We start from the raw sequence: 20,807 nt of genomic DNA on the forward strand, positions 1-20,807 counted from the left end.
GCTTTTAGGACTTTTATCATCACTTTTACCTACAAAATGTAACTCTTTATAGTGATCTTTAAAGGGAAATAGACTTTCCATTCACATTTGTACTAGCAGAACTTGCTCCCCTGCCACCCCCTCCCATCACCTGCTTCCTGGATGCTGATGGATGCTCTGTCTCAGCAGGGAGTCTAGCTAGACGTAACACAAGCAGTTTACAGCCCTCTGCTATACTAAACTACTCGTTAATTCGCACTTGGACAAGGTGTCCAGGAAATAATGTATATATAATGTATAATGTATATATTACCATGTTAAACCTAATTTTTATTGAAAAACTATATAAATGTGTAGCCCCTATGATCAGAAGAACTAGGAAAGCAAATTTTAATACATTTAGATGCAATAGTGTGTATATATATATATACAGTCCTATGAAAAAGTTTGGGCACCCCTATTAATCTTAATCATTTTTAGTTCTAAATATTTTGGTATTTGCAACAGCCATTTCAGTTTGATATATCTAATAACTGATGGACACAGTAATATTTCAGGATTGAAATGAGGTTTATTGTACTAACAGAAAATGTGCAATATGCATTAAACCAAAATTTGACCGGTGCAAAAGTATGGGCACCTCAACAGAAAAGTGACATTAATATTTAGTAGATCCTCCTTTTGCAAAGATAACAGCCTCTAGTCGCTTCCTGTAGCTTTTAATCAGTTCCTGGATCCTGGATAAAGGTATTTTGGACAAACAATTCAAGTTCAGTTAAGTTAGATGGTCGCCGAGCATGGACAGCCCGCTTCAAATCATCCCACAGATGTTCAATGATATTCAGGTCTGGGGACTGGGATGGCCATTCCAGAACATTGTACTTGTTCCTCTGCATGAATGCCTGAGTCGATTTGGAGCGGTGCTTTGGATCATTGTCTTGCTGAAATATCCATCCTCGGCGTAACTTCAACTTCGTCACTGATTCTTGAACATTATTCTCAAGAATCTGCTGATACTGAGTGGAATCCATGCGGCCCTCAACTTTAACAAGATTCCCGGTGCCGGCATTGGCCACACAGCCCCAAAGCATGATGGAACCTCCACCAAATTTTACAGTGGGTAGCAAGTGTTTTTCTTGGAATGCTGTTTCTTTTTGGACGCCATGCATAACGCCTTTTTGTATGACCAAACAACTCAATCTTTGTTTCAACAGTCCACAGGCTTGTCCAAATGTGCTTTTACATACCTAAGGGGGCTCTGTTTGTGGCGTACGTGCAGAAACGGCTTCTTTCTCATCAATCTCCCATACAGCTTCTCCTTGTGCAAAGTGTGCTGTATTGTTGACCGATGCACAGTGACACCATCTGCAGCAAGATGATGCTGCAGCTCTTTGGAGGTGGTCTGTGGATTGTCCTTGACTGTTCTCACCATTCTTCTTCTCTGCCTTTCTGATATTTTTCTTGGCCTGCCACTTCTGGGCTTAACAAGAACTGTCCCTGTGGTCTTCCATTTCCTTACTATGTTCCTCACAGTTGAAACTGACAGGTTAAATCTCTGAGACAACTTTTTGTATTCTGCCCATGAACAACTATGTTGAACAATCTTTGTTTTCAGATCATTTGAGAGCGGGCTGCCCATGCTCGGTGACCATCAAACTTAACTGAACTTGAATTGTTTTGTAAAGAGGAATGGTCCAAAATACCTTCATCCAGGATCCAGGAACTGATTAAAAGCTACAGGAAGCGACTAGAGGCTGTTATCTCTGCAAAAGGAGGATCTACTAAATATTAATGTCACTTTTCTGTTGAGGTGCCCATACTTTTGCACCGGTCAAATTTTGGTTTAATGCATATTGCACATTTTCTGTTAGTACAATAAACCTCATTTCAATCCTGAAATATTACTGTGTCCATCAGTTATTAGATATATCAAACTGAAATGGCTGTTGCAAACACCAAAATATTTAGAACTAAAAATGATTAAGATTAATAGGGGTGCCCAAACTTTTTCATAGGACTGTACATATATATATATATATATATATATATATATATACACACAGTATTGGCCAAAAGTATTGGCACCCCTGCAATTGTCAGATAAAACTTATTTTCTTCCAGAAAATGATTGCAATCACAAATTGTTTGGTATTATTAACTTCATTTAATTTGTCTTCTATGGAAAACCACAAAAAGAATTGTCAAAAAGCCAAATTGGATATAATTCCACACCAAACATAAAAAGGGGGTGGTCAAATGTATTGGCACTGTTTGAAAAATCATGCGATGCTTCTCTAATTTGTGTAATTAACAGCACCTGTTACTTACCTGAGGCACCTAACAGGTGGTGGCAATAACTAAATCACACTTGCAGCCAGTTGAAATGGATTCAAGTTGACTCAACCTCTATCCTGTGTCCTTGTGTGTACCAAATTGAGCATGGAGAAAATAAAGAAGTCCAAAGAACTGTATGAGGACTTGAGAAGCAAAATTTTGAGGAAGCATGAGCAATCTCAAGGCTACAAGTCCATCACCAAAGACCTGAATGTTCCTGTGTCTACCGTGCGCAGTGTCATCAAGAAGTTTAAAGCCAATGGCACTGTGGCTAACCTCCCTAGATGTGGACGGAAAAGAAAAATTGACAAGAGATTTCAACGCAAGATTGTGCGGATGGTGGATAAAGAACCTCGACTAACATCCAAACAAGTTCAAGCTGCCCTGCAGTCCGAGGGTACAACAGTGTCAACCCGTACTATCCGTCGGTGTCTGAATGAAAAGGGACTGTATGGTAGGATACCCAGGAAGACCCCACTTCTTACCCAGAGACATAAAAAAGCCAGGCTGGAGTTCGCCAAAACTTACCTGAGAAAGCCAAAAACATTTTGGAAGAATGTTCTCTGGTCAGATGAGACAAAAGTAGAGCTTTTTGGGAAAAGGCATCAACATAGAGTTTACAGGAAAAAAAAAAGAGGCCTTCAAAGAAAAGAACACGGTCCCTACAGTCAAACATGGCGGAGGTTCCCTGATGTTTTAGGGTTGCTTTGCTGCCTCTGGCACTGGACTGCTTGACCGTGTGCATGGCATTATGAAGTCTGAAGACTACCAACAAATTTTGCAGCATAATGTAGGGCCCAGTGTGAGAAAGCTGGGTCTCCCTCAGAGGTCATGGATCTTCCAGCAGGACAACGACCCAAAACACACTTCAGGTCAGCACTAGAAAATGGTTTGAGAGAAAGCACTGGAGACTTCTAAAGTGGCAGCAATGAGTCCAGACCTGAATCCCATAGAACACCTGTGGAGAGATCTCAAAATGGCAGTTTGGAGAAGGCACCCTTGAAATCTCAGGGACCTGGAGCAGTTTGCCAAAGAAGAATGGTCTAAAATTCCAGCAGAACATTGTAAGAAACTCATTGATGGTTACCGGAAGCGGTTGTTCGCAGTTATTTTGTCTAAAGGTTGTGCTACCAAGTATTAGGCTGAGGGTGCCAATACTTTTGTCCGGCCCATTTTTGGAGTTTTGTGTAAAGTGATCAATGATTTGACTTTTTTTTCATTCTTTTTTATGTTTTTTTCATTGCAAGCAAAATAAATGAAGATATTAATATCAAAAAGTTTGTGCTTGCAATCATTTTCTGGAAGAAACTGAGTATTATCTGACAGAATTGCAGGGGTGCCAATACTTTTGGCCAACACTGTGCATATATATGTATGCATATCAATTTTATTTTAGGTAAAAGAGGAAAATTTTACATTTTTTTTACATTTATACCATTCTTCTACTTCTAGTGAAGAAAATCTTCAACTTATTTACCAAATAAGGCTGGTTATTTCAAGTCTTATGTGTCCTGCAGAAAGCATGGTAAAAATAGTTGAGATATGCAGAACCATTAAAAAGATATTGCTCTGTAAAGCAATGCATGCAAAAGTATTAAATTTGGCCTGGGCATTGGGACATCAATGACACTTGGTCCTGAAAGGGTTAAAGAAGCAGGACAAGAAACTTCTCTGTATCTGTATCTGTAAATATGGCTTCCAATTCATTCAGCTCGTCCAATGAAGAGAGCGCTTCCTCTGATTTTTTTTGCCCATAAAATCCAAAATGAAACAGAAATTCTTAAAAGAAGAGTGTGACCTCGTCTACCACACCTTCTACCCCCCCCCCTCGCTAGCTACGCCTCTGTAATTATGCTCCTGAGTTGACAATACACTTTAGGACTTGACACAAGTGATTGAATATGATTTATATAATTGATGTAGATGTTTGGTTTGCTAACTTTGCATAGTATTGTGTGTGTTATGCTTCTTGTAATCTGCACTAGAGATGAGCGAACAGTGTTCTATCGAACACATGTTCGATCGGATATCAGGGTGTTCGCCATGTTCGAATCGAATCGAACACCACGTGGTAAAGTGCGCCAAAATTCGATTCCCCTCCCACCTTCCCTGGCGCCTTTTTTGCACCAATAACAGCGCAGGGGAGGTGGGACAGGAACTACGACACTGGGGGCATTGAAAAAAATTGGAAAAAGTCATTGGCTGCCGAAATCAGGTGACCTCCATTTTAGACGAATAGTGGATTTCAAATCCGGGTCATATGAGAATGTGAACTTTGTGACTATGAGACAGGGATAGCTGTACAGGCAGGGATAGCTAGGGATAACCTTTATTTAGGGGAGAATGTTATTAAAAATAACTTTTTGGGGCTCTATCGGGTGTGTAATTGTGATTTTTGTGAGATAAACTTTTTCCCATAGGGATGCATTGGCCAGCGCTGATTGGCCGAATTCCGTACTCTGGCCAATCAGCGCTGGCCAATGCATTCTATTAGCTTGATGAAGCAGAGTGTGCACAAGGGTTCAAGCGCACCCTCGGCTCTGATGTAGCAGAGCCGAGGCTGCACAAGGGTTCAAGCGCACCCTCGGCTCTGATGTAGGAGAGCCGAGGGTGCACTTGAACCCTTGTGCACCCTCAGCTCTGCTACATCAGAGCCGAGGGTGCGCTTGAACCCTTGTGCACACTCTGCTTCATCAAGCTAATAGAATGCATTGGCCAGCGCTGATTGGCCAATGTATTCTATTAGCCTGATGAAGTAGAGCTGAATGTGTGTGCTAAGCACACACATTCAGCTCTACTTCATCGGGCTAATAGAATGCATTGGCCAGCGCTGATTGGCCAGAGTACGGAACTCGACCAATCAGCGCTGGCTCTGCTGGAGGAGGCGGAGTCTAAGATCGCTCCACACCAGTCTCCATTCAGGTCCGACCTTAGACTCCGCCTCCTCCGGCAGAGCCAGCGCTGATTGGCCGAAGGCTGGCCAATGCATTCCTATGCGAATGCAGAGACTTAGCAGTGCTGAGTCAGTTTTGCTCAACTACACATCTGATGCACACTCGGCACTGCTACATCAGATGTAGCAATCTGATGTAGCAGAGCCGAGGGTGCACTAGAACCCCTGTGCAAACTCAGTTCACGCTAATAGAATGCATTGGCCAGCGCTGATTGGCCAATGCATTCTATTAGCCCGATGAAGTAGAGCTGAATGTGTGTGCTAAGCACACACATTCAGCACTGCTTCATCACGCCAATACAATGCATTAGCCAGTGCTGATTGGCCAGAGTACGGAATTCGGCCAATCAACGCTGGCTCTGCTGGAGGAGGCGGAGTCTAAGGTCGGACCTGAATGGAGACTGGTGTGGAGCGATCTTAGACTCCGCCTCCTCCAGCAGAGCCAGCGCTGATTGGTCGAGTTCCGTACTCTGGCCAATCAGCGCTGGCCAATGCATTCTATTAGCCCGATGAAGTAGAGCTGAATGTGTGTGCTTAGCACACACATTCAGCTCTACTTCATCAGGCTAATAGAATACATTGGCCAATCAGCGCTGGCCAATGCATTCTATTAGCTTGATGAAGCAGAGTGTGCACAAGGGTTCAAGCGCACCCTCGGCTCTGATGTAGCAGAGCTGAGGGTGCACAAGGGTTCAAGTGCACCCTCGGCTCTCCTACATCAGAGCCGAGGGTGCGCTTGAACCCTTGTGCAGCCTCGGCTCTGCTACATCAGAGCCGAGGGTGCGCTTGAACCCTTGTGCACACTCTGCTTCATCAAGCTAATAGAATGCATTGGCCAGCACTGATTGGCCAGAGTACGGAATTCGGCCAATCAGCGCTGGCCAATGCATTCTATTAGCCCGATGAAGTAGAGCTGAATGTGTGTGCTAAGCACACACATTCAGCACTGCTTCATCACGCCAATACAATGCATTAGCCAGTGCTGATTGGCCAGAGTACGGAATTCGGCCAATCAGCGCTGGCTCTGCTGGAGGAGGCGGAGTCTAAGATCGCTCCACACCAGTCTCCATTCAGGTCCGACCTTAGACTCCGCCTCCTCCAGCAGAGCCAGCGCTGATTGGCCGAATTCCGTACTCTGGCCAATCAGCACTGGCTAATGCATTGTATTGGCTTGATGAAGCAGTGCTGAATGTGTGTGCTTAGCACACACATTCAGCTCTACTTCATCGGGCTAATAGAATGCATTGGCCAGCGCTGATTGGCCGAATTCCGTACTCTGGCCAATCAGCACTGGCTAATGCATTGTATTGGCTTGATGAAGCAGTGCTGAATGTGTGTGCTTAGCACACACATTCAGCTCTACTTCATCGGGCTAATAGAATGCATTGGCCAATCAGCGCTGGCCAATGCATTCTATTAGCCTGAACTGAGTTTGCACAGGGGTTCTAGTGCACCCTCGGCTCTGCTACATCAGATTGCTACATCTGATGTAGCAGTGCCGAGTGTGCATCAGATGTGTAGTTGAGCAAAACTGACTCAGCACTGCTAAGTCTGCATTCGCATAGGAATGCATTGGCCAGCCTTCGGCCAATCAGCGCTGGCTCTGCCGGAGGAGGCGGAGTCTAAGGTCGGACCTGAATGGAGACTGGTGTGGAGCGATCTTAGACTCCGCCTCCTCCAGCAGAGCCAGCGCTGATTGGCCGAATTCCGTACTCTGGCCAATCAGCACTGGCTAATGCATTGTATTGGCTTGATGAAGCAGTGCTGAATGTGTGTGCTTAGCACACACATTCAGCTCTACTTCATCGGGCTAATAGAATGCATTGGCCAGCGCTGATTGGCCGAATTCCGTACTCTGGCCAATCAGCACTGGCTAATGCATTGTATTGGCTTGATGAAGCAGTGCTGAATGTGTGTGCTTAGCACACACATTCAGCTCTACTTCATCGGGCTAATAGAATGCATTGGCCAATCAGCGCTGGCCAATGCATTCTATTAGCGTGAACTGAGTTTGCACAGGGGTTCTAGTGCACCCTCGGCTCTGCTACATCAGATTGCTACATCTGATGTAGCAGTGCCGAGTGTGCATCAGATGTGTAGTTGAGCAAAACTGACTCAGCACTGCTAAGTCTGCATTCGCATAGGAATGCATTGGCCAGCCTTCGGCCAATCAGCGCTGGCTCTGCCGGAGGAGGCGGAGTCTAAGGTCGGACCTGAATGGAGACTGGTGTGGAGCTATCTTAGACTCCGCCTCCTCCAGCAGAGCCAGCGCTGATTGGTCGAGTTCCGTACTCTGGCCAATCAGCACTGGCCAATGCATTTCTATGGGGAAAAGTTAGCTTGCGAAAATCGCAAACTGACAGGGATTTCCATGAAATAAAGTGACTTTTATGCCCCCAGACATGCTTCCCCTGCTGTCCCAGTGTCATTCCAGGGTGTTGGTATCATTTCCTGGGGTGTCATAGTGGACTTGGTGACCCTCCAGACACGAATTTGGGTTTCCCCCTTAACGAGTTTATGTTCCCCATAGACTATAATGGGGTTCGAAACCCATTCGAACACTCGAACAGTGAGCGGCTGTTCGAATCGAATTTCGAACCTCGAACATTTTAGTGTTCGCTCATCTCTAATCTGCACTGTTTTGTACATGACTCCCAGAGTGGAGTGATTTTGCGCCTTTTTATGCCTTTTAAATAATAAATCGGGCAAACACAAGTTCACCTACCCAGTCACACCTACTATTCTTACCAAAATAACAAAATGGTGGATAGGGAATTCTCATGTAGAAAAAAGGTGCAAACACTTCATAAATCCACCGTAACGGCTAAGTAGGTGCAAGTAAGGCCCTGCACATGCCAAATTCAGGTGCAATTAATAAAGAAATGTGCCCCACTGAGTTGTTTAAAAAAAAAAAAGTCTGTAAAAAAATTTTTTAAATCCTACCCAAAGTTTTTACACCTTCCCAGCATATCATACAGAATTTAAAATGATGCCTTTGGAAAGTAAAATTTGCCCTGCAGAAATAAGCCGACATATTCCTTGGAGTCATATCATTCGAGCCTAGCCAAATATCTTTCCACAAGTTCTCATCTACTGAATTTAATATCTGATTTCCAAGCCTAAGAATAATTCAGTAATGTTTGTTAGCCAAGTAAACCAAAATCTTATGTACAAAGAAAAGACGAAGGCTAAAGATATCAGAAAAAGACCTGTGTGGTCGCATTTTAACCTGTTCACCCCCAAAGAAATGAAAGTCAAAATTAAAAGTGTGTGAGAAAGACAAAAATATATTTGTATATTTCTTACTAATTCAAATGATTCTGTAGTCATGGACCACGAGCAAACTTTGATCATTTTTACAGATAGTAATATGCAGGACGATAGTATATGTTACTGCTAATCCTAAGAACTAACAGCTGGCGATGAGGAGTCTGGTAGGGGCTTATTCTCTATAAAGGCCTGACCAAGCCTACATGGATATGGGGGGGATGTAAAGCTGAATCAGTTGACAGCATTTAGAGGTGAATAGTAGTGGCTGAACACTCATTATACAGATTATTTTATCTTGCCAGTTGCTGCCATGTTACGGGGCGTTATAATGTCAACCATCAGTTACTGTCCATTTGTGTCCGGTATGATAGGTGTCCGTTTTTTTTATTTTAATCGAACACCTTTATAACGGACTCCGACGATAGTGTGAACCCTTCCTTACAATAGCAAGGATTGTGAAAAAAGAAACAGAAAAGAGTCTGATAAAATGACGGAATTAATCATTTACTTATGTATCGGAATTCTATTAATGTGATCAGGACTCTGTCCTTTCGGGTATTGATTGAGTAGTGCGTGTGAATGATAGCATGTAGAGAACAGTGGTCAATTTTGCGGTTGGGGTGAAATCATTTCTGCTTGGGCCTAAAATTTGATTAAAAAACATTTCCTTATTAAAACATAACAGTGGACAAATACGGTATCCTTAGTGTATGTTCATATGGGCAAAATATTTGTTGGGAAAATCAGAATAGTAATTTGTCTCTGAAATCTGTGGCAGAAATCTGAGGACAAGAATTTCATTGGATGGCCACCCATTGTGGTTTCAGCACTGTTTCCAGCACTGAAAATATGACAACATAGGGCAAGACCCTCCTATCTTCAATCTGCCCCCCTCCCCCCACCTCCCCATCGTAACTAATGGGAGATAGATTTGAGTAGTTTTTTAAATGTCTTTTTTGATACGTTTCACATCAGAATCCGCATCAGAAACCTCATTGTGAACAAAACCTTTTTTTTTTTTTTTCAAAAGAAGCTAAAAATATTATCTCCAGGCATGTAGCATCACTTGGATATATCCGGTTAATGATTCTGGTTACTTTATATAGTATGCTCAGTCTTATCATGTATTATAGCTCTACAATTCTAATGGTTGCCTGTTACTTCTATGTCTCTTCACTGTCACTTATCTTCATAGATGTTCATAGAACTGTAGTAGAGTCCTATTCAAGTGAATGGGGAGGGCTGTAGCTTCCTTCTCAGCGATATGGCCGGGAGTGGAGAAGGGAACACCGAGCAACTGCAGTATTACAGTCTCTATATTTAGGATCAGTGAAGCTCCCGCTGGTCAGACTCCCAATGATTATAAAGTGTTACGATATCCTATATTTTACAAGATGGAAATACCCCTTTTGAAGCCTGGAGTAATGTGAATACAGCTCTAAACAGTAGGAGTTAAGTAAAGTATTTACAATGTAACTTTTTCCCCAAAAAATCTATAAATGTATATATGTTTTTAATATTAATCCCAAAACTAAAAATATTTAATCATGAATCAAGAAAACCTAAAACTCACAATTATCGCACCACTATATGTTTGCACTTACCTTACGGAATTTCTTCTTGCGGCAATACTAGTGATAGTAATTCATTTCCAAGAGGTATGGCTTCTTGTTAGTTTACTGAGAAGTCTGTGCATTTGACATATATAATAAACTATGAAGATCAAAGTACACAGGTTGATAGGTTTGTCCGTATTACAGGAAGTGCACAAGAATGTACAGTGTCCAAAGGAGCTGCATTTTAATAGGATGTGAGATTGCTTATTAACTCTTTGCAGGATGAAAATTGTGCTGAGACAAACTCATATTGTTACTGAACTTTGAGTTCATTACATAGGCAGTGTTGTCTTGGAGGTCGACGGATTGGGACTGTGTCCTGAAGTACCAGATGACTATTGATCCTTACCTGCGTGTGTTTACTCTTATATCCAAATTAAGTAATAAAGGCTTGAAAAACATTTGCTAAGACTGAGTGAAGATAAAAGTTGTGCAACAAACCATAACTCAACAGACACTTGTTGTTATAGTGTGGTATGCATTCATTTGATATTTATTTTGTGCTTAACTCCTTCCCGCTGACGGCATTATTCGATTTTCATTTTTCATTTTTGACTCCTCCCTTCCAAACCCCATAACTTTTTTATTTCTCCGCTCTCAGAGCTATATGAGGTCTTAATGTTTGAGGGACAAATTTTTCTTTATGATGCTACCATTAATTGTTCTACTGGGAAGCTAGAAAAAAATTCAGAAGAAGACGTGTAAAGAGGAAGAAGAAGATGGAGGCAGCGCTGGAGAGTTCTCTTGCAGCATTGGGGACACCCCCAGTGCTGTTTGAGTGCTGGGCCCACCCCCAGTGCTGCGAGAGAACTCATTTGCATACCGACAAGAACCGGATTTATACCGAACGGCGGCACAGAGAAGACATCTAGGAGAAGAATAGCCTTACTTAAGGCTATTCCGACGTGTTAGTGAGAAAAAATTGAGGATCCCTTTAAAACGCTGTAAACCCGCCATTGATACAATATGGAGAATACATGTATTTACTAAAGCAGACATATCAGGATGCCAGTTCCTGATTAATCACATAAGGCCTATTTATATAAAAAATGCCATCAATATTGCCAATACGTAAGAGTAAAGCATTTCCCAGTGTGTGAAGTGATGTCATATGACTAGGATATGGCTTTGATTTATTATCAGTGGTAGTCCGAACTCTGGAATCCCCACCAACCCTGAGAATTAAGCCATTGCAGCCCGGAACAGCTCTGTTTCCTTCTGTATTAAATTAAGACTAGGCTTCGTCCGACCTTTGTACACATCCTGAATATGTTAATGGAAGTGTTTTTATGGCCATTTGCATGTTTGTTTTTATTGTTAATAATGCAAAATGATATCATGTCTGTAGTATTCTATTTTTAGTTCAGTCATTAAAAGCAGGTCTATACTATATACATATAATTTATTTCAATCTGTATTTTAACAAGTCTACTTTAAATAGAGGCTAAATTGTTGCTTCGAAGCATTGTAACATACTCTACCTTTAGGCTATAGATAAACTATTAATTACTTAATTACGGTATTTATTAACAGAATGTAACCCTCCATAATTCATAGCAATAAATAGTTGAGATCAGTGTTACAGAGTTTCTTGTGTAAAGGATCAATATTGTTAAGGACATGAATTACTATAACCAATACTACTGTAGCAGAACATGATAATCTAAGTAATTTATTGAAGGCTTATCTTTTATTGATACAAATGGAAAAGGTTATAGTGTCATTGATGGTCATCATCAGTTACACAGCGTGTCTTTCAGAGATATTCATAGCATTTCTACACAATGTGCAGGTTTATGTTTAATTGTTTCTGTATACTACTACATAATGGACAATCCTTCCATATGGCTCCGGTCTAGTAGTGAATTTAGTTTCCTCCCCTGATAAATAAAGATTGCTTCATTTTGTCATTATGAAATTTTGTGCCCTCTGAAGTTCCTTTGTCACGCTATGTTTTTTCTTCAGCATTGAGGTCATTTGCGATCAGTTTTCTTTCATTATCAAGGCCTTGTCTATATATTTTAGGTGTTCTTGTTTATCCAGTATGTCCTGCTCTGCCTTTTCAGTTCCATATCAGTTAGTACACACCTTTCTTTTATGAATTGTGAATTACTGTTGGCAACGAAGTGAGCAACTGTTGGTAACAAGTTTGGTTCTAAAAAAAATAAGGTTCTAGGCCACTGTTTGGCTGTCAGGTCGTATTGTATCTGCTATGGAATTGCCACTTCTACAATTTCCAAGGTGATGTAACTGCTGTTTAGGCAAATTCCTAATATGCAGCAAGTAAATGGCAGGACTAAAAGACAACAAGTAAATAAGCTATTGATAATCCAACATCGCTCCGTTTTGCAAAATTTAAGGCCACTCCAAGGTATTCAGTAGACCCCACCACAAGGCAGGATTGAAACATTTGCTTGGGACCCAGGTTGCATTTACAAAATGTGTCATACCAAAGGTGCATTTGCAGTATAAAGAGCAAATCAGAAAACCTATGTGAGGCAAAGAGAGTAATACGCCAGCCCAGGTCAAAACCAAGTTTGGGTCAAGATCAGGAGGTCACAGATATATTAAAGTAAGATCAGCAAACGATTGGATAACCAGAAGTGTAAGTCAAAATCAGTAACCTTGGAATCAGCAGGAAACAGGAGGAGAGAATTCTGAGAACTCAGAGCCTAATAAATGAAGGCAATCATAGGCAGAAAAGGAGTGGCAGAGCTAGATTTAAGGCCAGAGCCCCACATGGCGTTTTACAGTCACTTTGCACTGGATGGGATTCTAGCGATTTCCTAGGTATATTTGAGCAGAAAATCTGAAGAAGTTTGTTATACGTTTCTCTAGAGAAGGGAGTTCTACAAAGTTACATGATAGCAAAGGGACCAACCAGTTGGCTACTCTTGCATGGCCTTATGGAAATTACTTTTTGTGCCTCTATGGTACGTAGGCCTCTGCTTACAGTAATAACTGTGGGAAATCCCTTTACAATTCCTTTTCTATACATATATAAACATCATTGTGCGAAGAGTAACAAACACAACATATGCTGTTATAACAAACAACACTTAGCATAAAACATAACTTTTAATGTCAAATATGGTCAGCTAAAATCTTTCAACGGTATAGCTAGGGCTAAAATTAGAATACATAACTCAATAAGAAAAGTAGGGAACACTATAGAGATATAGCTTTTTTGCAATGTTCCTAGATACTGCAGGGTAGTTCAGCTTAGGGGAGTGATAATCACAACTTAACAGGTGACGGTTAGCACTAAATAGGTGCCTAGATGATGATAATCTCACTGATACTGTAGCTGATAACAATGTTGTATAGAGTAAATACCTTCTTCCCCCCTACTGTTTTGATGCTGTTCACACTGCCCTAAAGCGTCCACTCAATAGCAAAGTTAACCTGACACCTAAACATATAACTAGTGTCCCTGTCCATTTGATAAATATGCCATTCTATAGGGTTCACACTAGATATGCTGTAAATAATTAATCTCTCTTGGAGAGATTAATTATTTACAGCATATCTAGTGTGAACCCTATAGAATGGCATATTTATCAAATGGACAGGGAACAAAATGGCACAAAATTTCATGACATGACTCTTGGAGAGATGCTAAGTGTTGTTTGTTATAAGAGAAAATGTAGCAGCCAGTGCCCATTGAGATTGACAACATATGCTTTTATTGATTGTATTGGTCTCTGTTATATATAAAATAATATCTCCATACTTCTGTTACACACTGAGTGGTTAATACATCTCCATTCTTCTCTGCACTTCCTGAGGGACTAATCTCAGGCCACCTTTGCCAACTTAAATCTGTTCAGTCGTCAGCAAGGAGCCTGTGCAATATAGTGATGATCTGTCCTATTCTCTGGACCAGTGGCCTGTTTCCTCACTCTGTCTTTGTCTTCTCATTTCTGATCTGCCGGATTCCTGTTAACTGACCTTGACTTGCCTTTGACTACTGAACCAGTGCTGTCTGCCCTGACCTTCAGCCTGTCTACAACTCTGAACAGTATCTGCTGGCCCATGAACTTGGCTCATATTAGACTGCTCTCTTGCTTTACCACTGGTGCTAGGCACAAGCTTCTGTCTGGCCTTTGTCCAGCTGTCACCTATACCAGGACCTTTCCAAAAGGCAACAGCACAGTAGTCAACCTACAGCAAAGTGCAGATTGCCTTCTTCTTTTTTTAAATGTAGATTGTGAGCCCCACACAGAGCTCACAATGTACATTTTTCCCTATCAGTATGTCTTTGGAATATGGGATGGAAATCCATGCAAACACGGGGAGAACATACAAACTCCTCGCAAATGTTTTTTTTTGCCCTTGGCGGGATTTTAACATCAGGACTCCAGTGCTTCAAGGCTGCAGTGCTAACCACTGAGCCACCATGTGGCCCCTTCAGATCATCGATTTACAACCAGGAGCTATTTACGTACTAGAAAGACTTTTCATTGGTTTGTTTTTCTTTTACCTTTCCTATTTTCTCTTAGCTTTTCCCTAGTTCGCTCTTCATGGCGCTGGTAGATTATACTGAGACTTTCTATATATATTTTTTTTTTATTTCCCCCTGGCACAGTTACCTTTCTGTCTGTTCCTCGAGTGCTGTACTTCATGAACTTATGTACTATATACTAGTAGATAACTCCTAATAAGTGACAGAACTACATACCACTAATTCACATTTTTGTTCCGCAGAGTTATTAATGGAACAGCACACTACAACTTCACTAAACTGGATGAATTCATGGATCTTCTGATGGACAATGAATTGGTGCCAGGTCAGAAAAAATGAATAATTTTGACATGTGCTAATTCTGCATACTATTCCAATAATATAGTAGTTATTTTTGTAAACAATTAACATGTTTTAAAGAAAACTAGTAACCAGTAGAGATGAGCGAACAGTGAAATGATCGAAGTTCGATATTCGATTCGAGTAGTCCCTCAAAACTCGACTGTTTGAACGAATATCGAACAACATTATAGTCTATGGGGAAAAAATACTCGTTTAGGGGGAAACCAATATTCGACTAAGGAGGGTCACCAAGTCCACTATGACACCTCAGGAAATGATGCCAACACCTCTGGAAAGCAACTGGGACAGCAAGGTAAGCATGCCTGGGGGTATCTAACACATCAAAGTCCCTGTATTATCCCACTATCACAGCCTAACAACTACACACTTTCCACACTCAATACAACCTCTATGGAAAGTTCAAAAATACCTGGAAAACCTTCTTTCCTCTCCAATAGTAGGGACAGAAACCCAAATCTAAAGAAACATTAGCATGCGCTCATCACAATCCCTGACTTGATAGCTGCGTTAAGCAGGGTACCATTCTAACCAGGCCCAAGCACCAGGAACAGGTGTTACAATGGCTAGCGGATAATGCTTACAGCTCCTTATCCACCAGCCAGTCAGCCACTACCTCAAGTCCTCTTTCTTGCCAAGAGTCTGGTCCACCTTCCTCCCAACATGTCCAATCTTCCCAGGATAGTCATCCCACAATTTCCCCCCTCCCAGGAGATGTTTTCAGGCCCTTCAACTGTCCCTCACTCTGTCCAACCACTTCACCAATCCCAGGAGCTACCACACCACTTTGTGTGTACTGATGCACAAACACTGGAGCCTCTGCCATTTCCTGGCAATTTTGTGGTTGCGGACCAGCAACCTGTCCTCAATTACGCCAGTGCTGGCGCTGCAGTCCAGATCACCAGCCAAGTCACTGACACTTTGGGGAGTTCATCCTCATTCTTCCCTTTTCCTGCCACTGCTCCTTGTGCCTGCACCATCATGCGCTTCTTCCCAGCAACTCCCCATCTCCCAGGCCTTTCATTGCATGCAGATGTACAGCGCAACCCACCCACATGCCCAAGGTTTCAACAGCCTTATCTTAAAACTGCTGGCCCAGGAGATGTTGCCGTCACGGCTTGTGGAGACCTGCTGGCAACTGCGGCACCTCGCTATGCCGTCCCTACTTCTCCCGGTGTGCCGTCAACGCCTTGCACCAGCATGTGTCCCATAACATCAGGCGGCCCTAAGTTCTGCGCTTTGCACAAAGTTCCACTTGACCACCAAGGCATGGACAAGTGCCAGGGACGCTCCATTTCAATCACGGGAACACTGGCTGAATGTAGTTGAGGCTGGGACCGGGTCGCAAACTGTGGCGACCTGCCTTGTCTCCCCGCCCAACATTCCTGGCAGGAGCACTGAAACACCACTCTCCTCCTCCTCCACCGCCGTTAAATCGACCACAGCTACGGTGGTAAGTTCCACTTGACCACCGATGCATGGCCAAGCACCTGCGGTCAGGGACATTGCTTCTCTGTAATGACAGGCCAGGTGAATGTAGTAGAGGATGGGCCTGGGGTACAAACTGGGGTGACCTATCTCCTCTCCCAGCCCAAAATTCATGGCAGGGGTTGACTGAAAGCCTACTCTGCTGCAACCTTGACCACACCTGCAACCTGTACGTGTTTCAGCACTGGGGTGTGGAGACAACAGCAGGTCATGCTGAAGCTCCTCAGCTTGACCGACAGAAAACTCACTTCCCCTGAGGTTAGGGATGCCATCCTCGATGTGACGGCAATGTGGTTTTCGCCGCTGCACCTGGGACCAGGCATGTTTGTGTATGTGATAATGGCTGGAACCTGGTATCAGATCTGGAGCTTGCCAGACTCAAACACAGTCCACACATGGCCCACGTTTTCAACTTGTTGGTGCAAAGGTTCTTTGAAACTTACACCATTGTGCCTGATATACTGGTGAAAGTGCGACCATTTTCCTAAGTGAAAAGTAGCCTCTGCTAGGCTGAAAACATTCAGAGCACACTCCTGTCATCTTTGCACCGTTGGCTGAAGGAGGAAGACGAGGGGGATGAAGTGGTATTTCATGACACTGTCCCATCGGAGGCTTGAGGGTGAAGTTCATTGTATCCCATTGCTTCAGCACGAATGGTGTGAAGGGGATTGTAAAATGGAGGAAATGGAGAGTGACCCTTATAGTTGGGGGCAGTAAAGTCATGCCAAGTAACACACTGGCACGCATGGCTGACTTCATGTTGGGTTGCTTTTCTAGAGACAAAGGCATAGTTCACATCATGGAGAGCAAACAATACTGGATTTTTGCAGTCATTGACCCCCAGTATAAGTAAAAAATCTGGTCCTTTGTTCTGGTAGGGGAGAAGAAAAAAAAAATTGATTGGCACAAGCAACTGGTGCAGAATATGATGGAAATGTTTCCGTAAACCCTCACCAGTGGCAGAGAGATTTCCCCCATGAGGCTAACAACTGCCATCCGGTCCACAACCACCAGGGGAACACTCTCCAAGGTCTGGTACACGTTTATGCCCCCCATGCCTAAACTACTGCCACTGAGGGGCCTAGCGTCATCAGGAGGGAATAGCATAGGCACATGTTGCGTGAGTACCGGACCAACCACAGCCCTTTCCTCTACGATCCATCTGCGCCTTACACGTATTGGGTGTAGAATTTGGACCTGTGGCCCTTGGGGTGAGCGTACATAGCCTGACAATTGCTGTGAATTCCACTTTGGCGTTTGGGGGTACACACCGTGCAAAGCTGGGTTGGGCATATATAGCCTGACAATTGCTGTTTATCCCAGTTAGGTTTTGGGGGTACACAGCATGGAAAGCTGGGTTGAGCGTACATAGCCTGACAATTTCAGTGTATCCCACTTAGTTTTGGTGGGGTACACACTATTGAAACCTGGACTAAGCGTATATAGGGTACATAGGCTGACAAGTGATGTGTATCCCACTTAGTTTTGGGGGGTATACACACCGGTGAACCCTGTATTAAGCATATATAGGGTATATAGGCTGACAATTTCAGTGTATCCCACTTAGTTTATTCCACACCGTGGAAAGCTGGGTTGAGCGGATATAGCCTGGCTTAATTGCTGTGTATCCCACTTTGGCGTTTGTGGGTACCCAAAGCTGGATTGAGCGACTCCCTGCAGTGTAGCTCTTAAAAGATCTGTTGTTCTTCTTTTTCTTTTGATTTCCTGCCTAGCAGAATCTAAAACCTATCTAGCCCTCAGCAGATGTCTCTCTCTAACTAAGTGCAAGCCGCAAATGAATCAGAGATGATGCCGCCTGTTCTTTTGAATCAGAGGTCACATGTCCTTGGCAGCCAATGGCTTTTTCCTAGTTTTTTTCATGGCCTCCGTTGTCGTAGTTCCTGTCCCACCTCCCCTGCGCTGTTATTAGTGCTGAAAAAGCGCCAGGGAAGGTGGGAGGGGAATCGAATTTTAAGTGCATTTGCCACGCGGTGTTCATATCGAATCAAACATGGCGAACAGCGTGATGTCTGATTGGACGTCTACTCGATAGAACGCTGTTCGCTCATCTCTAGTAACCAGTCAAGTATTTTCTAACTTACTACCCCTAAATAGGGTCAGGGGATAATCGCACACATTAGGGAGAGTGTACTGTGCATAGCCGGGAATCTGTTCCTTTTGGAATAGAAATACTAATTTGGCAATAAACTCCACATCATGATAGTAGGCTTATTAACTGAGTCATTCATGATGTTAAGGAGGCTGCCCTCTAGAGGGCAGCATACAGAGGTACTGTTCTCCTAATTACATCCTGGAGAATAGATTTGCATATTTTTTACCCCTAAATACTGTAGCTAAAATACTTTTAAATGCCATCTGACTGTGAACCTGGTGAGGGGTGATATTTCTTTATTAGATGAGGATGAGGTGCATTTTCTACATCTGACAAATTACCAATAGATCATGATGTCTAGGCTGCAGTGGCTCCCATAGAGTGCAGGTTACAACTTCTGCTTTATGGAATTTAGATTTGTAGGCTTTCCTACAAAAGTACATATTGACATATCACTGGCAAATGCTTTAATTTCCTAATTATTGGTGGATGATGTGATGAAGTCAAGATGAACCCTACAATGAAGCAATTGCACCCCTTTATTTTTTCTCTGCACAGTGCTCCTTTCATCCAGACTATCTACAGAACTGCAAAGCTCCTTTCTAGGGATCCATAGGGGTCTTGTACAACCCCCCATAACTAGTCATCGCATAAAAGCTTTTATGTCTCTTTAAAGGTTTTGAATTGATGGGAAGTCCATCAGGATATTTTACCAATTTTGAAGATAAAGTGCAAGTGTTTGAATGGAGAAAACTAATCTACATAACAGCAAAACGGTACATTGGTAAGTTGTTGTCTATTAGTATGTTGGTTTGTCTCTGAATCTCATTGCAAAACACAAATGTGTACATAGTCAGAGGTGTACATAGCTCATGTTTGTGCCAAAGATGTTTCACTATGATGTCTCTCTGCCCTGCTCACCATTTTGTAAGACAATGTGTAAAACACAGTGGGGATCAAGACATCTGTGTGCCTCCATGGAGCTACTGATTTTCTTCACTGAGCCCTGGCTACAAAATGGATAGGTATAGAACCTGTCCTGAGTTTTCCTAAGGCTTAGGGGGAGTTCACACGGAGGAAAGTGGAGCGCAATCTGGCATGTATACACGTGCCGGCAGATGACGCGCTGAAAATGCTCCCATTGATTTCAATGGGAGTTCGGATTGTATATGCCGCGTTATTTTGCGGCCGCAAAAAAATAACGCGCCGTGTACGATCCGAACTCCCATTGAAATCAATGGGAGCATTTTGAGCGCGTCATTTGCCGGCACTTTCCTCCATGTGAACTCCCCCTAACAGGGACGTGATAACACACGGACCTATGTATGGGGTCATAAGAACAGAAATGGGTCAGTGTGATAGCAGTAAAAGCACGACTGGCACACTCACAAAGACTTAATAAATTCTCTTCTCCAATTTTTTTACAATGTACCTGTTATTGGCCAGTAGAAATCAAATCTAGATAAATAGTAAAATCTAAAATGCACTAGGAAAATTAGTTTTCATATCTTTATGCAACATGTAGGTTAAAAATGCATTTTTCATTGGTCAGTCGAGATGTAATAACAGCAATGAGATATGACAGTCTTACAAATCAGCAAACACAGCAACTTCAGAGATGCCATCTGTAAGAAAACACTGTCTTCTGAAATTATCAGTAACAATATTTTCCAGACTACAAAGCCTGGCAGCAGCCGACCATTTGTAGTCAATGTCTATCTTGGTATTCTGCGTGCCTGTGCCTAAGGCTAAATGTCAATGACACCTTCTCACTAGATTCACTGTCTTGGTTTCTCAGTAAAAAACAAGGCATCTTCCAAGTAGTGTTACTAGCAACTTTATTGAAAACAACCTTTGTTGTACAAACAGCTGCCTCCTCCGTCTTCAGCTTCATGCTCATTGACACTGTTATTGGCAGTCATCCAGGATGTGTGTATAGTGATAATATATTATTGTCACTGTGTTTCAGTATTGTCTCTAGTAATACAAATATGTTTACTGTAGCTAGATGTGTTAATATTGGAAATCAAACCAGGCTTTGTTAGGCTTCATTTTATAATGATGGAAACTGCAACACAGATGGATATCAAACATACAGTCCTATGAAAAAGTTTGGGCACCCCTATTAATCTTAATCATTTTTAGTTCTAAATATTTTGGTGTTTGCAACAGCCATTTCAGTTTGATATATCTAATAACTGATGGACACAGTAATATTTCAGGATTGAA

General features: G+C 42.5%; 2 protein-coding genes across 3 annotated transcripts in view; one reads left to right on the plus strand and one right to left on the minus strand.

Moving 5' to 3' along the window:
- The window catches only part of LOC142216466 (sulfate anion transporter 1-like), a 31,267-nt gene extending 21,059 nt beyond the window's left edge, over positions 1-10,208 (minus strand). The window contains exon 1 of the mRNA XM_075284305.1: positions 10,141-10,208. The gene's annotated coding sequence lies outside the window, so the exon portion shown is untranslated. The remainder of the gene's footprint in view (positions 1-10,140) is intronic.
- IDUA (alpha-L-iduronidase) overlaps positions 1-20,807 on the plus strand; it is an 87,308-nt gene that overhangs the window by 34,974 nt on the left and 31,527 nt on the right. For both annotated transcript variants that reach the window (XM_075284321.1, XM_075284331.1), the window contains 2 exons: positions 14,860-14,942; positions 19,255-19,362. In XM_075284321.1, the coding sequence (XP_075140422.1) occupies positions 14,860-14,942; positions 19,255-19,362 (191 nt within the window). The remainder of the gene's footprint in view (positions 1-14,859; positions 14,943-19,254; positions 19,363-20,807) is intronic.

Source organism: Leptodactylus fuscus, chromosome 1, assembly GCF_031893055.1.
Source record: "Leptodactylus fuscus isolate aLepFus1 chromosome 1, aLepFus1.hap2, whole genome shotgun sequence".
Classification (NCBI taxonomy): domain Eukaryota; kingdom Metazoa; phylum Chordata; class Amphibia; order Anura; family Leptodactylidae; genus Leptodactylus; species Leptodactylus fuscus.